Raw genomic sequence first — 14,137 nt, 5'->3', positions numbered from 1 at the left:
TGGATTTCTATATCTCGAGTTGGGAACGGATCTGAACAAAAATTATTTTTTTCCTCTATTTTTCGGCCCGTTCCGACTCGTTTCAGCTTGAAATGAAGCCAGGTTGAAGTTTTTTAATTTTTTGAATTTTTTTGCTTTTTTTTTTTTTTTTTTTTTTTTAACTCGGGTCGGGTAAGAAGGGATTGGAACGAAATTTTTTTTTTTTTTCATTCTTTTTCAGCCAATCCCGACTCGTTTCGGCTTTAGATGAAGCCAGGATGATGTTTTTTAATTTTTCGAATTTTTTTGCTTTTTTTTTTTTGGAATTTTGTAGCTCGGGTCAGGTAGGAACGTATCAGAATTTTTTTTTTTCCATTCTTTTTCGGCCTTTCCCGTCCCGTTTCGGCCTGAAATGAAGCCTGGATGATGGTTTTCAATTTTTTTGCTATTTTTTTTGGAATTCTCTAGCCCGGGTCATGTACGAATGGATCAGAACGAAAAATTTTCTTTTCTATCCTTTTCGGCCTACCTCGACCCGTTTCAGCTCTAAATGAAGCCAGGATGATGTTTTTCAATTTTTTGAATTTTTTTTGCTATTTTTTTTGAATTCTCTAGCTCGGGTTGGGTAGGAATAGATCGGATCGAAATTTTTTTCTCTCTCTTCTTCGGTCTGTTTCGACCCATTTCGGCTTGAGATGAAGCCAGGATGATGTTTTGTAATTTTTTGGATTCATTTGCTTTTTTTTTTTTTGGAACGGATCAGAACGAAAATTATTTTTTTCTCTATTTTTCGGCCTATTCCGACCCTTTTCGGCTTGAAATGAAGCCAGGTTGAAGTTTTTTTATTCTTTGACTTTTTTTTTGCTATATTTTTTTTAATTTTCTAACTCGGGTCGGGTAGGAATGGATTCGAACGAATTTTTTTTTTTCAATCTTTTTCGACCTGTCCCAACCCGTTTTTGCTTGAGATGAAGTCAGGATGATGTTTTTTTAATTTTTTTGCTATTTTTTTTTTTGGAATTTTCTAACTAGGGTCGGGTAGGAAAGGATCGGAACAAAAATTTTTTTTCTCTCTTCTTCAGCCTGTCCCAACCCGTTTCGGCTGGAGATGAAGTCAGGATGATGTTTTGTAGTTTTTTGGATTTTTTTTGTTTTTTTTTTTATTTTTTGGATTTCTATATCTCGGGTCGGGTAGGAACGGATCGGAATGAAATTATTTTTTTTCTATATTTTTTGGCATGTTCCGACCCATTTCGGCTTGAAATGAAGCCAGGTTGAAGTTTTTTACTTTTTTGAATTTTTTTTTAAAATTTTCTAACTCGGGTTGGGAAGGAACGGATCAAAATGAAAAAAAAATTTTCCTTCTTTTTCGGCCTGTTCCGACCCGTTTCGGCTTCAGATGAAGCTAGGATGATGTTTTTTATTTTTTTGAATTTTTTTGGAATTTTCTAGCTCGGGTCGAGTAGGAACGGATCAGAACGATTTTTTTTTTTTTTTTTTTTTCGGCCTTTCCCATCCTGTTTCGGCTTGAAATGAAGCCTGGATGATGTTTTTAAATTTTTTTGCTATTTTTTTTGGAATTCTCTAGCTCGGGTCGGGTAGGAACGGATCGGAACTAAAATTTTTCTTTGCTATCCTTTTCAGCCTGCCCCGACCCATTTCAGCTTAAAATGAAGCTAGGATGATGTTTTCCAATTTTTTGAATTTTTTTGGAATTCTCTAGCTTGGGTCGGGTAGGAACAAATCGGATCGAAATTTTTTTTTCTCTCTTTTTCGGCCTGTCCCGTCCTGTTTCGGCTTGAGATGAAGCCAGTATGATGTTTTGTAATTTTTTGAATTTTTTTGCTTTTTTTTTTTGAATTTTCTAACTCGGGTCGGGAAGGAACGGCTTGGAACGAAAATTTTTTTTTCTCTCTTTTTCAGCTTGTTCCGGCTCGTTTTGGCTTGAAATGAAGTCAGGATGATTTTTTTAATTTTTTTGCTATTTTTTTTTAAAATTTTCTAGCTCAGGTCAAGTTGTAACGGATCGGTACGAAAATTATTTTTTTCTCTATTATTCAACCCTTTCCGGCCCGTTTCGGCTTGAAATGAAGCCAGGTTGAAGTTTTTTAATTTTTTAAATTTTTTTGCTATTTTTTTTTAATTTTCTAACTCGGGTCGAGTAGGAATGGATCGGAAAGATTTTATTTTATTTTATTTTAATTTTAATTTTTTTTATTATTTTTTCGGCTTGTCTCGGCTCGTTTCGACTTGAGATGAAGCCAGGTTGATATTTTGTAATTTTTTTGCTATTTTTTTTGGATTTCTATATCTCGGGTCGGGTAGAAACGGATTGGAACGAAAATTATTTTTTTCTCTATTATTCGGCCTATTCTGACCCGTTTCGGCTTGAAATGAAGCCAGGTTGAAGTTTTTTAATTTTTTGAATTTTTTTTTTTTTAATTTTCTAACTTGGGTCAGGTAGGAACGGATCGGAACAAAAATTAGTTTTTTCATTCTTTTTCGGCCTGTCCTGACCCGTTTCGGCTTGAGATGAAGTCAGGATGATGTTTTGTAATTTTTTGGATTTTTTTGCTTTTTTTTTTTTTTTTTTTTTTTTGTATTTCTATATCTTGGTTCGTGTAGGAATGGATTGGAACAAAAATTATTTTTTTCTTTATTTTTCGGCCTATCCCGACCCGTTTCGGCTTGAAATGAAGCCAGGATGTTGTTTTTTAATTTTTTTTTGAATTTTTTTACTATTTTTTTTTTTTGAATTTTCTAACTCGGGTCGAGATGGAATGGATCAAAACGATTTTTTTTTTCATTCTTTTGCGGCCTGTTCCGGCCCATTTCGGCTTGAGATAAAGCCAGGATGATTTTTTTTTTTTTTAATTTTTTGAATTTTTTGCTATTTTTTTTGGAATTTTCATGCTGTAAAGATGAAAAATTATATTTATTTAGTTCGACATTTCTTGCACTTATTTTATTATATTTATATATTTTTTATTATATCACATATACTCACTTAGATATGCTTAGTATAATTCTATATGAATAATAAATAATGATTATAAGACACCTTTATAACAATATAAATAACAATATAACAATAACAGGTAAAAATAGTAAATCCAGGTATCCATTTTATGACAAATTTACCCTCTTTTTTTGTGCCTTTCGTGGGCCTAATATTGCCGGCAATTGTGATGGCTTCTTTATCTCTTTATATTCAAAAAGACAAGATTTTTTAGATATCGATATGATGGGGCTAAATCTCATCTATTTTTTTTTTTTTTTCAAGATTTAGACTTAGACCATAACACAGATATCTATTTCTTAGAATAAAATATGTGATGTGGTTTCCCCCGAACACAAAGAAACTATTATTGTTATTCGTGTGTAAACATGATATATGAGTAAATAAATTATAGCTATTTGCAACGAAATCAAATCGGGATCGGGGCGAATGCCTTAAATGTAAAGTGAATATATCTATATGTATGTGGATATCTATAGGAAATCATACGAAATGGATATTATTATTTTATATCTAACCAATTCGATGAATTACTCCTAAAATAAAAGTTCATATCAGAATAGTGCTAGTTGATGAGAGTTATTTCGGTAGCACATAAAAAGTCAAATTAATTTGGGTTATTCTCTCAATTTCAATAAAATGCAACTAGATCTAGTATGAATTGGCGATCAGAACATATAAGGATAGAACTTATAGCAGGGTCTCTTATCAAATTTTCAAGTTGGATAAACAAATCCAATATGTGTGTGTATATATATGGGCTCTGTGCCTAATGGGCAATCTGGGAGTGGGGACTACAATAAGCTTATGCAACTCCAACTCTTTGGCCTAATGGGCAATCAGATTCAGAATCAATCCCACAATTGGATTTGGTGCTCACAAATTAGTATCCGAATGGATCCTCTTAATTACTAAAGCTAAAGCTAAATTGAAAATCCTATGGAAAAAAAATAAAAAAATAAATATTGAATGAAAACTCAAATACCTTACGTGGGTAATTAATCAATGTGGTAGATCCTTTCTATGAGAGAGACTGTCATATAGAAATTCAAAATATTATTCTGGCCCAACAAAAATGTGTTTCTAACTTATAAAAAAAGCTTTAATTTGATCTAATTGACTTGCCTACCTATGGAGAGATTTGAGTGCCATAATATAGGAAATTCTTGTGGGAAAGAACAGATACTTGAAATGGTTATAATTTGATACATTTTCTCTAACTATTCTTTCTTGGTTGTCTCTTTTCTAATGTGCTATATGCCTGTCTTTAGTAAAAAGTTTCTAAAATGTGGTTTCTTGCCTTTTTATAGTAAAATATCGGCTTAGATTGTAGGCAGATTCAAATGATTTAACCTCTTTAACCACAGACATTACTTGGAGTTTATTCCTTCCTGATGTATGATTATCATTCAAGACATTTTTTTTGAAAGTAACAGGATACTTGTGCATGCCTTTCGAACTTTGCTAGGTAGATCTTTTGATTACCACTCCAATACTTTAAGGTGTAGATGCCTTGCTTTGATGCTTTTGCATCTTTGAAGGATAAAGTTTTAGATTCTACACTAGTACAGTCTCAACTAGGCTTCATTTAGAGGAAGTGAATGGAAAGAAAATTCTTGGAAGATTGACAATACAGGATAAAAGTTTTAAGACAAGAATGAGAAAGTTTAAGCAAAATGTAGAGGCTGTAGATTAATACAATCACTGTGGTTATAAAGTCTCCTGAGATTTATTTAAAGGATCATAAATCTTGTATTAATCTACAGCCTCCTGAGATTTATTTAAAATGTGGTTCATTGCAGTGAAAAAAGAGAGGCATGTTTTATCATTATCAAAACTTGGACTAGCACCAGTTGGGTAAACAATAAGTAAATGTTGTCATAATGGGTTGGCTAAGTGTGCGTGTATGACCAATGCCAATGGCCCGATACTACTGGAGACCAATGATCCCATTCTTGGTTTCCTTATTTCCCTTTCTTTGAAGAAAGTTGATGTAGAATAGACAGCACGTGTCCTTCTAGAGCAGCAGGGGCGCCGGAAGTTACAACTTAATTAATGAGATGAACTCTTAAGTTTTAATTAGGAAAATGGGGTTACTGACCACTGGCTAAAGATGAACTTTGAGCTCACCTCTTTCCTTGATGGTGATATAGAGACTGCAGCCCAGGTACTGTTTTGGCAGCCATGGTCTCTCTTTTTATTGATGTGCAATTTCTTCCTCTTCTTTTTTTTTTTTTTTTTTTTTTTGTAATCATAGTTCATGTTTAGAAATGTAATAAACGTATTAACATTAATATATCCAATATCTTTTTTCAAGTATTTTCACCATCTTAACACGAATCATAAATTTATCATAAGAAAGAGTCCATAGGAATGGTAGAATTCTCCTTAACTCTGAAATTCTTGCTACTAAAAATTTGAAGTATGCTATATATTTAATATTCTACAACTTACATAATGTTGGAAGGGAAAAAATAACTCCAACTTAATTAATGAGATTCATCATCTTTTTGTTGATTCAACAAGTCTAATGTGTTGCTCCCTAACTTATAAATACACATGCAACACACCTATGGCAGCCCTTAATTGATGGAAGTTAAGTCTCTCCAAACGTTCTACTTCATTGATTGGTATAGCTCAGACTGTATTCCATCTCTCTGCTTCATTTTTCTTTGGGTTCGGTTTGTAAGTTTGAAGCATATAGTTGCATGCTCCAACTGCCTCTCCAACTGTCAAGTAGATCCATTCTTGGCCTATGCTGTCAATAAACTTGGACTTGTTCAGCTTCTTCATCACCTCACTTCCAGGGTTGGCCAATACAAGCTATAATAAATGGAGAAAGAAGTATTAATTATAAAGCAATAAGAGAATTGAAAGAACAAAATAGTGTTCTGAAAAGAATAGCATTTCATGGCATGTCAAAGTGTTCTATATTGTGAATATAAATGTACATACAATATATAGTTGACTTGAGGTACTGTTGATTAGACTAAATCAAGGACAAAATAATGTTTCTTAATTTTAGTCTCAATCAGAGACTAAGTTATACAATATGAAATATATGAAACATGTGCTAAAATTCCAACATAAGCCATGTAAATAGGAAAATTGCAATGGAAACACATGAAGTTGAAGAAAAAACATTGAGGAAGAATGTACCTTAAGCCCTCTTCTATCAGCAGTCTTCTTGACCTCTTCCATCATGCTTATTCCACTTGTATCAATGTTACCAACAGCTATCAACCAAATTATTAGTTGGTGTTAGAGTTAAAATTTTGGAAGTTCTATTTGAAAGATAAATGCAATATTTGTTTCTATCGTTTCCAGGCCCATCACTTACCACCCATATCCAGTATAACATACTGCAAGCTGGTTTCCCCTGTAGATTTTATTCTGTCTTCCTCTTCATCAATCCACCTTGCAATCCTAAAAAGCAAATAGTGCTTTTTGTTAGTTTTCTTTTAGGGAATTTGAAAGTTTATGTTCTCTTTTCTTTTTTTTCTTTTTTTTTTTTTCCTTTTTAAATTTATTTTTATATTTATTATGTTGTTGATGTGTGACATCAGAGTGTCCCAAGATCCAACAAGTTGAATCTGATGTCAGTTCGGCCCAAAAACTTTCCTTGAAGATCAGAATAACAGCCCATTATTTTTAAAACGCTTTTTTATTATTAATTAAGTCAAATAGTCTTTATTTAATGCCTCCTAGGATGAATCAGACTTTATGTTTTATTTCTCCTAAGCAGACAAGTATTTTATTATGTTTATAAATTCCTAAGAGTCATATCTAATTTTGGCCAGGTTAAGTGAATATATTTATTATTATTTTCGTTTTCCTATGCTTGGGGGCTGTTCCAAGCTCTATTTAAGACTTTGGCTGAATCAAAATAAAATTCAGACTATATTTTCATAATTAAAAAAACTAGATGGATTTCTTCCAAATCATCTCTTATCCCTTAGGTGGATTCCTTTGGGCAGCGAGTGTCAGTTTCTATGTTTGTTGAGTGGTGTTAATTTGTATCCCATAGAGTGGTAAGCCAAAATAGTTCTGTATCCTTAGCTAAATTCTTTTGAGTGGAGCTATCTGTATCCATTGGGTTTACTTAGGTGGTGAGCTTATCTATCCTTTAAATTATTGAGTGTTTTTTTCTTATTTCATAAAACTAGAAAATACAAAATATATTCATCCAACCTATTTTCCTTTATAATATATCGGTTAAGTTTGGGTTGCCCAATACGAATCTGGTATCAATGTGGTATAAATCACGTATATTGTCATGTCAGTTTATAAGCTTTTTGTAGTAAAATCAACAGTGGTGATCCTTCTCCTTAATATAAGTAACCAAATTTTAGTAGTTTACCTCTCTCTTAAGTAGCTTGAATTGGCAAAGTAGATGGGAGCATCAATTTCGAGTATGAGAATTCCGGGTACATTGTTTGTATTTGGGTACTGTTCAACATTTCTGTAAATCATGGAATTTGGGATGTTTTTAAGAACCACAGTCCTTGGTCTAGCAATGAACAAAAGTACTCTGAGCAAAGATAGAGCAATCTGCATTTGCACATAAAGAAAGTTTAATTATTTAAGTGAATGAGTAAACAAAGTCTATTTTTGGAGATATAGGTATATAAGTTGGGAGAGCCAGTGATTCATACCGCTATGACTAGGCCCATTTGGACGCTGCCAAAAACTACACCAATGAATGCACTCATGCACACTACAAAGTCGAATTTGTCAACCTTCCAGAGATGGATGGCTGCTGCATAATCTATAAGTCCAAGCATAGCTGAGATAATTATGGCTGACAGCACCACAAGAGGAGTGTAATGGAACAAGGGTGTTAGGAACAACAATGTCAACATGACAGTCATTGCCATAACAATGTTTGACACTGCAGTCTTGCATCCTGCATTGTAATTTACTGCTGATCTTGAAAATGGCCCTAAAAAAATTATGTCAATGCCAAATTCGTTAGCAAAAAGAGAGAATCACTTTGATAATTCATTATGGGGATTAATAGAATTGTGCATAATAAAATGACAAAAAAGAATACATCTGATTGATCTTGATTAGTTTATTGAGGATCTATAGTCCATCCCAAAATTTTAGGACTAAGGTTTGGTGGTGGTTATTGTATTAATAGATTTGTGCAGAACAATTAGGCTAATAACATACTATACTAGGCACTATTTTATAAGACAATCAGTAAGTAATGAGAGACTTTTAGTGACAAGGTCGAGTAAATCAAATACCTGTGGTGAGGTAGCAAGAGGTGCAAGAACCAACAATGTTCATCATTCCAAAAGCAATCATCTCCTTGTTCCCATCTATATGGTAATTCTTGAACATGGCAAAGCTTCTCCCTACAGCTATTCCTTCCTGTGCACATAATCATTAACAATTCCTATATCATCGCCATCAACCGTAACAAAATTAAGCCAAACTAGGCCACTATTTGCTATGTTAACAACCAGATGTATATGGAACAGGAAACTACACCCTCAAAGGAATAGTAAAGTATTAAAAGAGTCCTGGACATCTAAGTTAGCAAAAAAAAAAAAAAAAAATCTAATGACAGTATGAAACAAATAATTTTATAAATTGTTGCCATGATTTGATGTGATTAACACATAATAAAAGTGGTGTCAATAATAAATTAATGTGAAATGTGATATTATTCTGATCAAAAGTCGTATGGAAGTTGCTAAGATTGTGTATTAGCTACATTGATCTTGGAGGTGGGCTGTCCTTTGCTTTTTTGGGCTTAAGCCCATTGATCATGGTTTTTTATTTTGTTACTTTCTTTCAGCAGAGTGTTAGGTGCTAATGAGGGAACAGTTCTAAAGTGGTGTGCATGTACGCGTACAATTTTTTTTTTTTTTGAGATAATACGCATACAATAGTGAAGGAATGAGAAGATTTCTTACAGCGAGAGCTATGACGCCAGTGATGATGCCAGTTTTGATTGCTACCGTTAGATATGGAGACACAAATACTAGGTCTCCAAACGACGGTGGATTCAGCCCCTTCTTCAACTCTCCTATCTGAAAAAAGTTCACAGTACCATATAGCATATCAGCCCTCTTTATCATACGAGTAAGACACCAATCAAAATTGTTATTATTCCATAAATAAAAATAAAGGATGAATTAACAAATACAGTGATACAAAGATTTCCACAAAAATGTTCCATTAATATTAGTGACACTGTCTGTTATGGTTAATGCATACTAAAAGACTAAAAGTAATACTGTTAATGGTTAAATCCATGAAAGTGATATTATTAGGATCAAATCTTCTAACCTTTAAAATTTGTGCAAAAAATTGTGTGCTTAACAATGATCAATCAGAATTATCCATTAAATTTACCTGGTGATTTGACAAAGCCCCACCAATATAGCAAGAATTATTATGATTACTTTAATTTTAATGCATAAAAAATTATAATTTGTTATTCCCAATTACATTAGAAATGTTATAATCAAATGTTACGTGAAACTGGTATTACACCAACTATAAATTAACACTTTAACAAATTATGAAATTTTGTGAGTTTGCATTTTTTTTAAAGAATAGAATATAATGGGACCGACTGAAATACAAGGAGTAGTATTATTGGTGGGGCTCACAAGTTTCTAATCTATAGACTAGTTCTATACGCGGTAGGTGCTAGAACGATAGTATTTTAAATTTTAATTGCCCCAAAGTTTGAGAAGAGGCCAAAAGGCCTAAACACATGTGAGATGGAGCAAATGCCTGATCAACTCATACTTGTAGTGGGGGTGGTGGTGGTGGTGGTCCACAACCTGTGGCTAATTGGACTGTTTTTGCATCACCATCAGAGGGTCCCGGTTCCACAGTGCATGTATACGTCTGTGTGTCTTGTCTCTACAGAGAGAGAGAGAGAGAGAGAGAGAGAGAGATGAAGATATATGCTCACCACTTGAACACCATGTTTCTCAGCATGGGTGAGATAAACGAGAAGGCTTCCCAATATGACTGACGTTAATGGTGCCATTGCTGATATCCAAAAGAATTTTGGCCTTCTCTGGCTCTGCATGCAATGTTTTTCATTATTACATTCAATTTTTTATATATTGTACACACTAAAAAATCACTTTCAAAAAAATTCATTAAATAAATAAATTAAAAAAAAACCAAAACAAAAGGAAAAGCATAAGTATGTCTTATGTTCACTGATTGCATGTGACCTAGCTAGAAGCATGTGTTTATGATAGAATTTTATTTTTAATATCATCTGTTTTATGATATTTATTTTTAATAATATCAGAATCAGATCAATTCTAATTTTTATTTTTTTATTTTTATATCAAATCAACTATAAGAAAAGTTATTAATTCACCCTCAAAAAAAAAAAAAAAAAGTTAATAATTCATCTAATTGGAACCAACTCCTAGAAAGTACTAGTATAAACCATATCTAGTTGGTTGGTTTATTTATACTTTTATTAAATAAATTGACTTAATTAAGGAACCTTATTTTCTTGCCTTTGAAATTAAGAGTTGAGCTGTTTCTTAATCTGGGGCTAGTCAATTAATGCTTGTTTTATTTGTCTTTGTTGTTGTCATTACTCATTACTAGTGTGTTTTATTTAATTGGCGAGGAGTTGCAACTAAGTGCATATATACAGGGATAGGAGTCAAGTGCTTATCACTTATGTCTGTTATCTTTGACTGTTTGCTCTACTTAATTAATTTGGAGTTGGATTAAGCTAATTAGGGTTGAAATTTGACTCGTGAAAGGTAACAACAAAAAATATTATAAAAAAAGAAAAGTTGATTCCAACCTACCTAATGAAATTAAAAATAAATAAATAAAGTAGATGCTTTGCTTATTTAGAGAATTCATGACAGCTGCCCTATAAATCCTATTAGTGAAACAATTTTAATTAAAAATATATATATTAGTGATGGCCTTTTGCTGAATATACGAGTTTGCCTTAATTGTATGATTTATTGAGTTAGTGCCATGTCTTTTATGAAATAACTAGTACTATAAAGAATCAGCATCTGAAAATAAAATTAAAAAAAGAAAAAAGAAAAGCTCTAGATCACCAAAAATATGGGTTAGATTTACTTACGAAGTATCTAGTGCTGATGAGAAAGAAAAGGAAACAGCATCCCAGGACACCGCTTTCCCACCTCCACTGTAATATTCACAGGTAGATTAGATAACAAAACAAAACAAAACAATATGCCAAAGGAGAGAATGATGTATAAAATAATACTATAAAAGAATCCAAAAAATTCTCATTCTTTCTTGAATTGGAAATAGAAGCTTTATAATATATATTGATCACAAGCATCTCAATATCACATATAAAACCTATTTTTCTGTATATTTCTTAAATAAATAAATAAAAGTAAATTACACGAGGGTGACAATAGACCTATAATCTTTCTTCTTCTTCTTTTTCTTTCTTTTTTTTTATTTTTTATTTTTTATTTTTTATTTTTTTTGTGTGTGGCTATTGTGAGATTCCGCTGTGATAAATTGATAAATTAAAAACCAAAGTTAGACATCTAATGGGATATTCTTAGCTAGTGGAAAAGAAATTTGGTCGGAGACATAATTATTAGTAGATGATTTAGTTTCGTGCTTTTAAGTTATTGTTGTTTATGAAATGGTTAATGTGAGGAAAGAAGAGCTCACATGTGTTTGGCGAAAAACAATTTATGCTTTATTCGTGTTTATGAAATGGTTTTTTTTTCCCCTAATAAAAAAGTGGGGATAGAGATTCAAACCAAGATCGCAATGTTTTATTATTATTATTTTTTATTTATAAAAATGGTTTAAGTCAGTCAAGAAGAGCACTAGCTACCTGATGTGTTTGGCTAAAGGCAGAACGCATCACTGACACAAGATCGGTCCCATGGGTGAAATGATCAAGGCCAAGTATCCCTTTTAGCTGTTGTAGGCACACCACAGTGGCTGCTCCTGCCATGAACCCTACTATGGTTGCATGTGATAGAAAATCCACTATAAACCCTAGCCTGTGGTCAAGTATATATATGCATAACTTTTAGAATACATGAAGCCATTAATTTGCCACTGAAAAGTAATAAAATAGAAGTAAAACTCAAGTATAGTTCCTAGGGCTAAGGCGTGCAACACATTAATAATTGTATCTAAAATTTGTGAAAAGAGAAAACTAACTAGGGTTAAATAATTCAAAGTTTATCATTATCGGACAATATATGTCAAGTGAAGGCAATGATGAATTAATGACAGTATAGAGTTTCAAATATGTGTTCAATATATGTCCAAAATTAGTAAGTATCATCTTGTATTCCGACTAATGCATTAGAACATTAGACAAAAAGACTTGTCCTAGAGTATGTGGGTTGTGATTATATTAAAAAAAATATCCAATTTTGCATTAGGAGAGAAGAGGGAAGCTCATTGAAATAATTATTTAGCAACACCAAATAATAAAAGACAATATATAATTTCAGCACAACGAGAGAACAAGCATAATATTCTTACTTAAAAGCTTTTCTTGCCAGTTTAAGTGCCTAATATTTATTAAAAAAACATGCATGCCTTTTATATATTCTTGTTTTAGGTCAAATAAGTTTCCCATTAATTAACTTACCCAACCTGAAGAGATGAGAAAAAGGAGCAACTGACTAACAAAGTTAACAATCTTTTTGTGCTACTATGATCCCTATGCTGGCTCAACTTCCTTTTCCATGATGAATTATGCAATAATACAAACCTTAAAAATCCCAAACAAGCTTGGAAAACTCCAGCAAAGAATGTGGCCGTGAAAGCAAGGTGAAGATAGAGCTTAGGATTTTCAAGAGCATTAACTTCTTCCCCCAACATTGCTCCGGTGAGAAGGGATGCAACAGCAACAGTACCCACAGCCAAATCCCTAGAGCTACCCATCAAGGCATAAACCAAAGGTGGAACAAAGCTTGAATCTACAAATTTTAAACAAAAAATCACAAACCCCATTAAAAAGTTATTCATAATGTATATACTAAAATTATTCTTTTATGTTTTAAGCTCAAATTTCTAGCGCTCACATAGGCCAAGAATTGGAGGCAAGTTGGCTAGCTTAGCATAACTAATCCCCTGAGGGATTGCCAAGCTAGCAATGGTGATCCCAGCAATAAGGTCAGCTTTCAAGAACTCTAAAGTATAACGAGGCGCCCATTCTAGAAATGGCAAGAAGTATTGAAGTCCTAGTATGACTTTTCTTGAGGGTGGTTGGTTCTTGAACTGTCTCAATGGGTCATCAGGAAAGAAAGTCTCCTTGAGAGAGTACTTCAATGACTTGACAAAGGGTTGTGGTGGTGGAATCGCTACACGGTGAGAGCACTCCACGTTTGAAGGGTACACGTAGTCAGCGTTACCCATGATTATTGCACTAGTGAGTGTACAAGAATATTGTTTGGTACAAGTTTTGGATACTATGTATGTATGTATGACACTAAATTGTTGATGCCTTTTGCCGGTGTAATAGGAGGTTTTTGTGCCAAATTTGGAGGAATAGTTGCGCTAGACTGAGAGAAATGATGGTGGTGGTGGTGGTGGTTTTAATGGTGGTGATAGAGGAGGAGGTTCTTAAGCTTAGACTGGAGATGGGGGTGACTACTATGTCTATGGCTTTATATAAAGTTGGAGGATATGGTGTGGTGTTGTTCTCTAAAATATGAGTGCTTTTTAGAATTCGAGTGCTTTGAGGGTCCCAACTCCCACGTACAAGAAAAAGGACACGTTTACAGTTTGCAAAAACTTCTTAATAGTATTATATACTCCAAAATTTTCAGCTGCCCACCTTGTGATTTTTCTGGTTCATTCTCTCACTAATTAGCTCAAATTAAGCAAAAAGATAGGGCAAAATTAAAATCTATTTGAAATCATTTTTATGTATATTTAAATCTACATACAATACTTAATATTTTTTTTTTGTATAATATTTATGCTTGCCCACATTATTGTTAATTTTGAAACTTGATTTCCTTAATTCATATTTTCTTTAAAAAAAATTGTATAACACTATAAGATTATAATATATTATAATATTTACTGTTAAAAATAGATTTTATTTTTCAAACTGATTAAATGATTTTGAAATCTACAAATAAGAATTTAAAGTATATAATACTT

At 32.7% G+C, this 14,137-nt stretch overlaps 1 protein-coding gene across 1 annotated transcript; it reads right to left on the bottom strand.

The window, feature by feature from the left end:
• Positions 1-5,390: 5,390 nt before the first annotated feature.
• Positions 5,391-13,624, bottom strand: LOC115970704 (sulfate transporter 3.1-like). Its single transcript, XM_031090291.1, has 12 exons — positions 13,051-13,624; positions 12,738-12,945; positions 11,841-12,012; positions 11,100-11,165; positions 9,939-10,052; positions 8,926-9,042; positions 8,251-8,377; positions 7,654-7,940; positions 7,359-7,549; positions 6,339-6,424; positions 6,158-6,234; positions 5,391-5,821 (listed from the first exon to the last, which is right to left on the bottom strand). Exons 1-12 carry the CDS (start codon positions 13,382-13,384, stop codon positions 5,636-5,638), a joined length of 1,965 nt encoding a protein of 654 aa, XP_030946151.1. The 5' UTR covers positions 13,385-13,624; the 3' UTR covers positions 5,391-5,635.
• Between the last annotated feature and the right edge of the window lie 513 nt (positions 13,625-14,137).

The sequence above is a fragment of the Quercus lobata genome, chromosome 12 (assembly GCF_001633185.2).
Source record: "Quercus lobata isolate SW786 chromosome 12, ValleyOak3.0 Primary Assembly, whole genome shotgun sequence".
Classification (NCBI taxonomy): domain Eukaryota; kingdom Viridiplantae; phylum Streptophyta; class Magnoliopsida; order Fagales; family Fagaceae; genus Quercus; species Quercus lobata.
The sequence above is the reverse complement of the archived record's forward strand: the minus strand, read 5'-3'. Positions and strand labels throughout refer to the sequence as shown.

What these genes read in the sequence shown, in the direction of transcription:
- LOC115970704 (XM_031090291.1), bottom strand. Translation starts at nt 13,384, where the DNA reads ATGGGTAACGCTGACTACGTGTACCCTTCAAACGTGGAGTGCTCTCAC. An exon ending in CCTTTAGCCAAACACATCAG is followed by an intron (nt 11,166 to 11,840) that starts GTAGCTAGTGCT and finishes TGAATATTACAG; the next exon opens with TGGAGGTGGGAAAGCGGTGT. An exon ending in TGTTATACTGGATATGGGTG is followed by an intron (nt 6,235 to 6,338) that starts GTAAGTGATGGG and finishes TTTGGTTGATAG; the next exon opens with CTGTTGGTAACATTGATACA.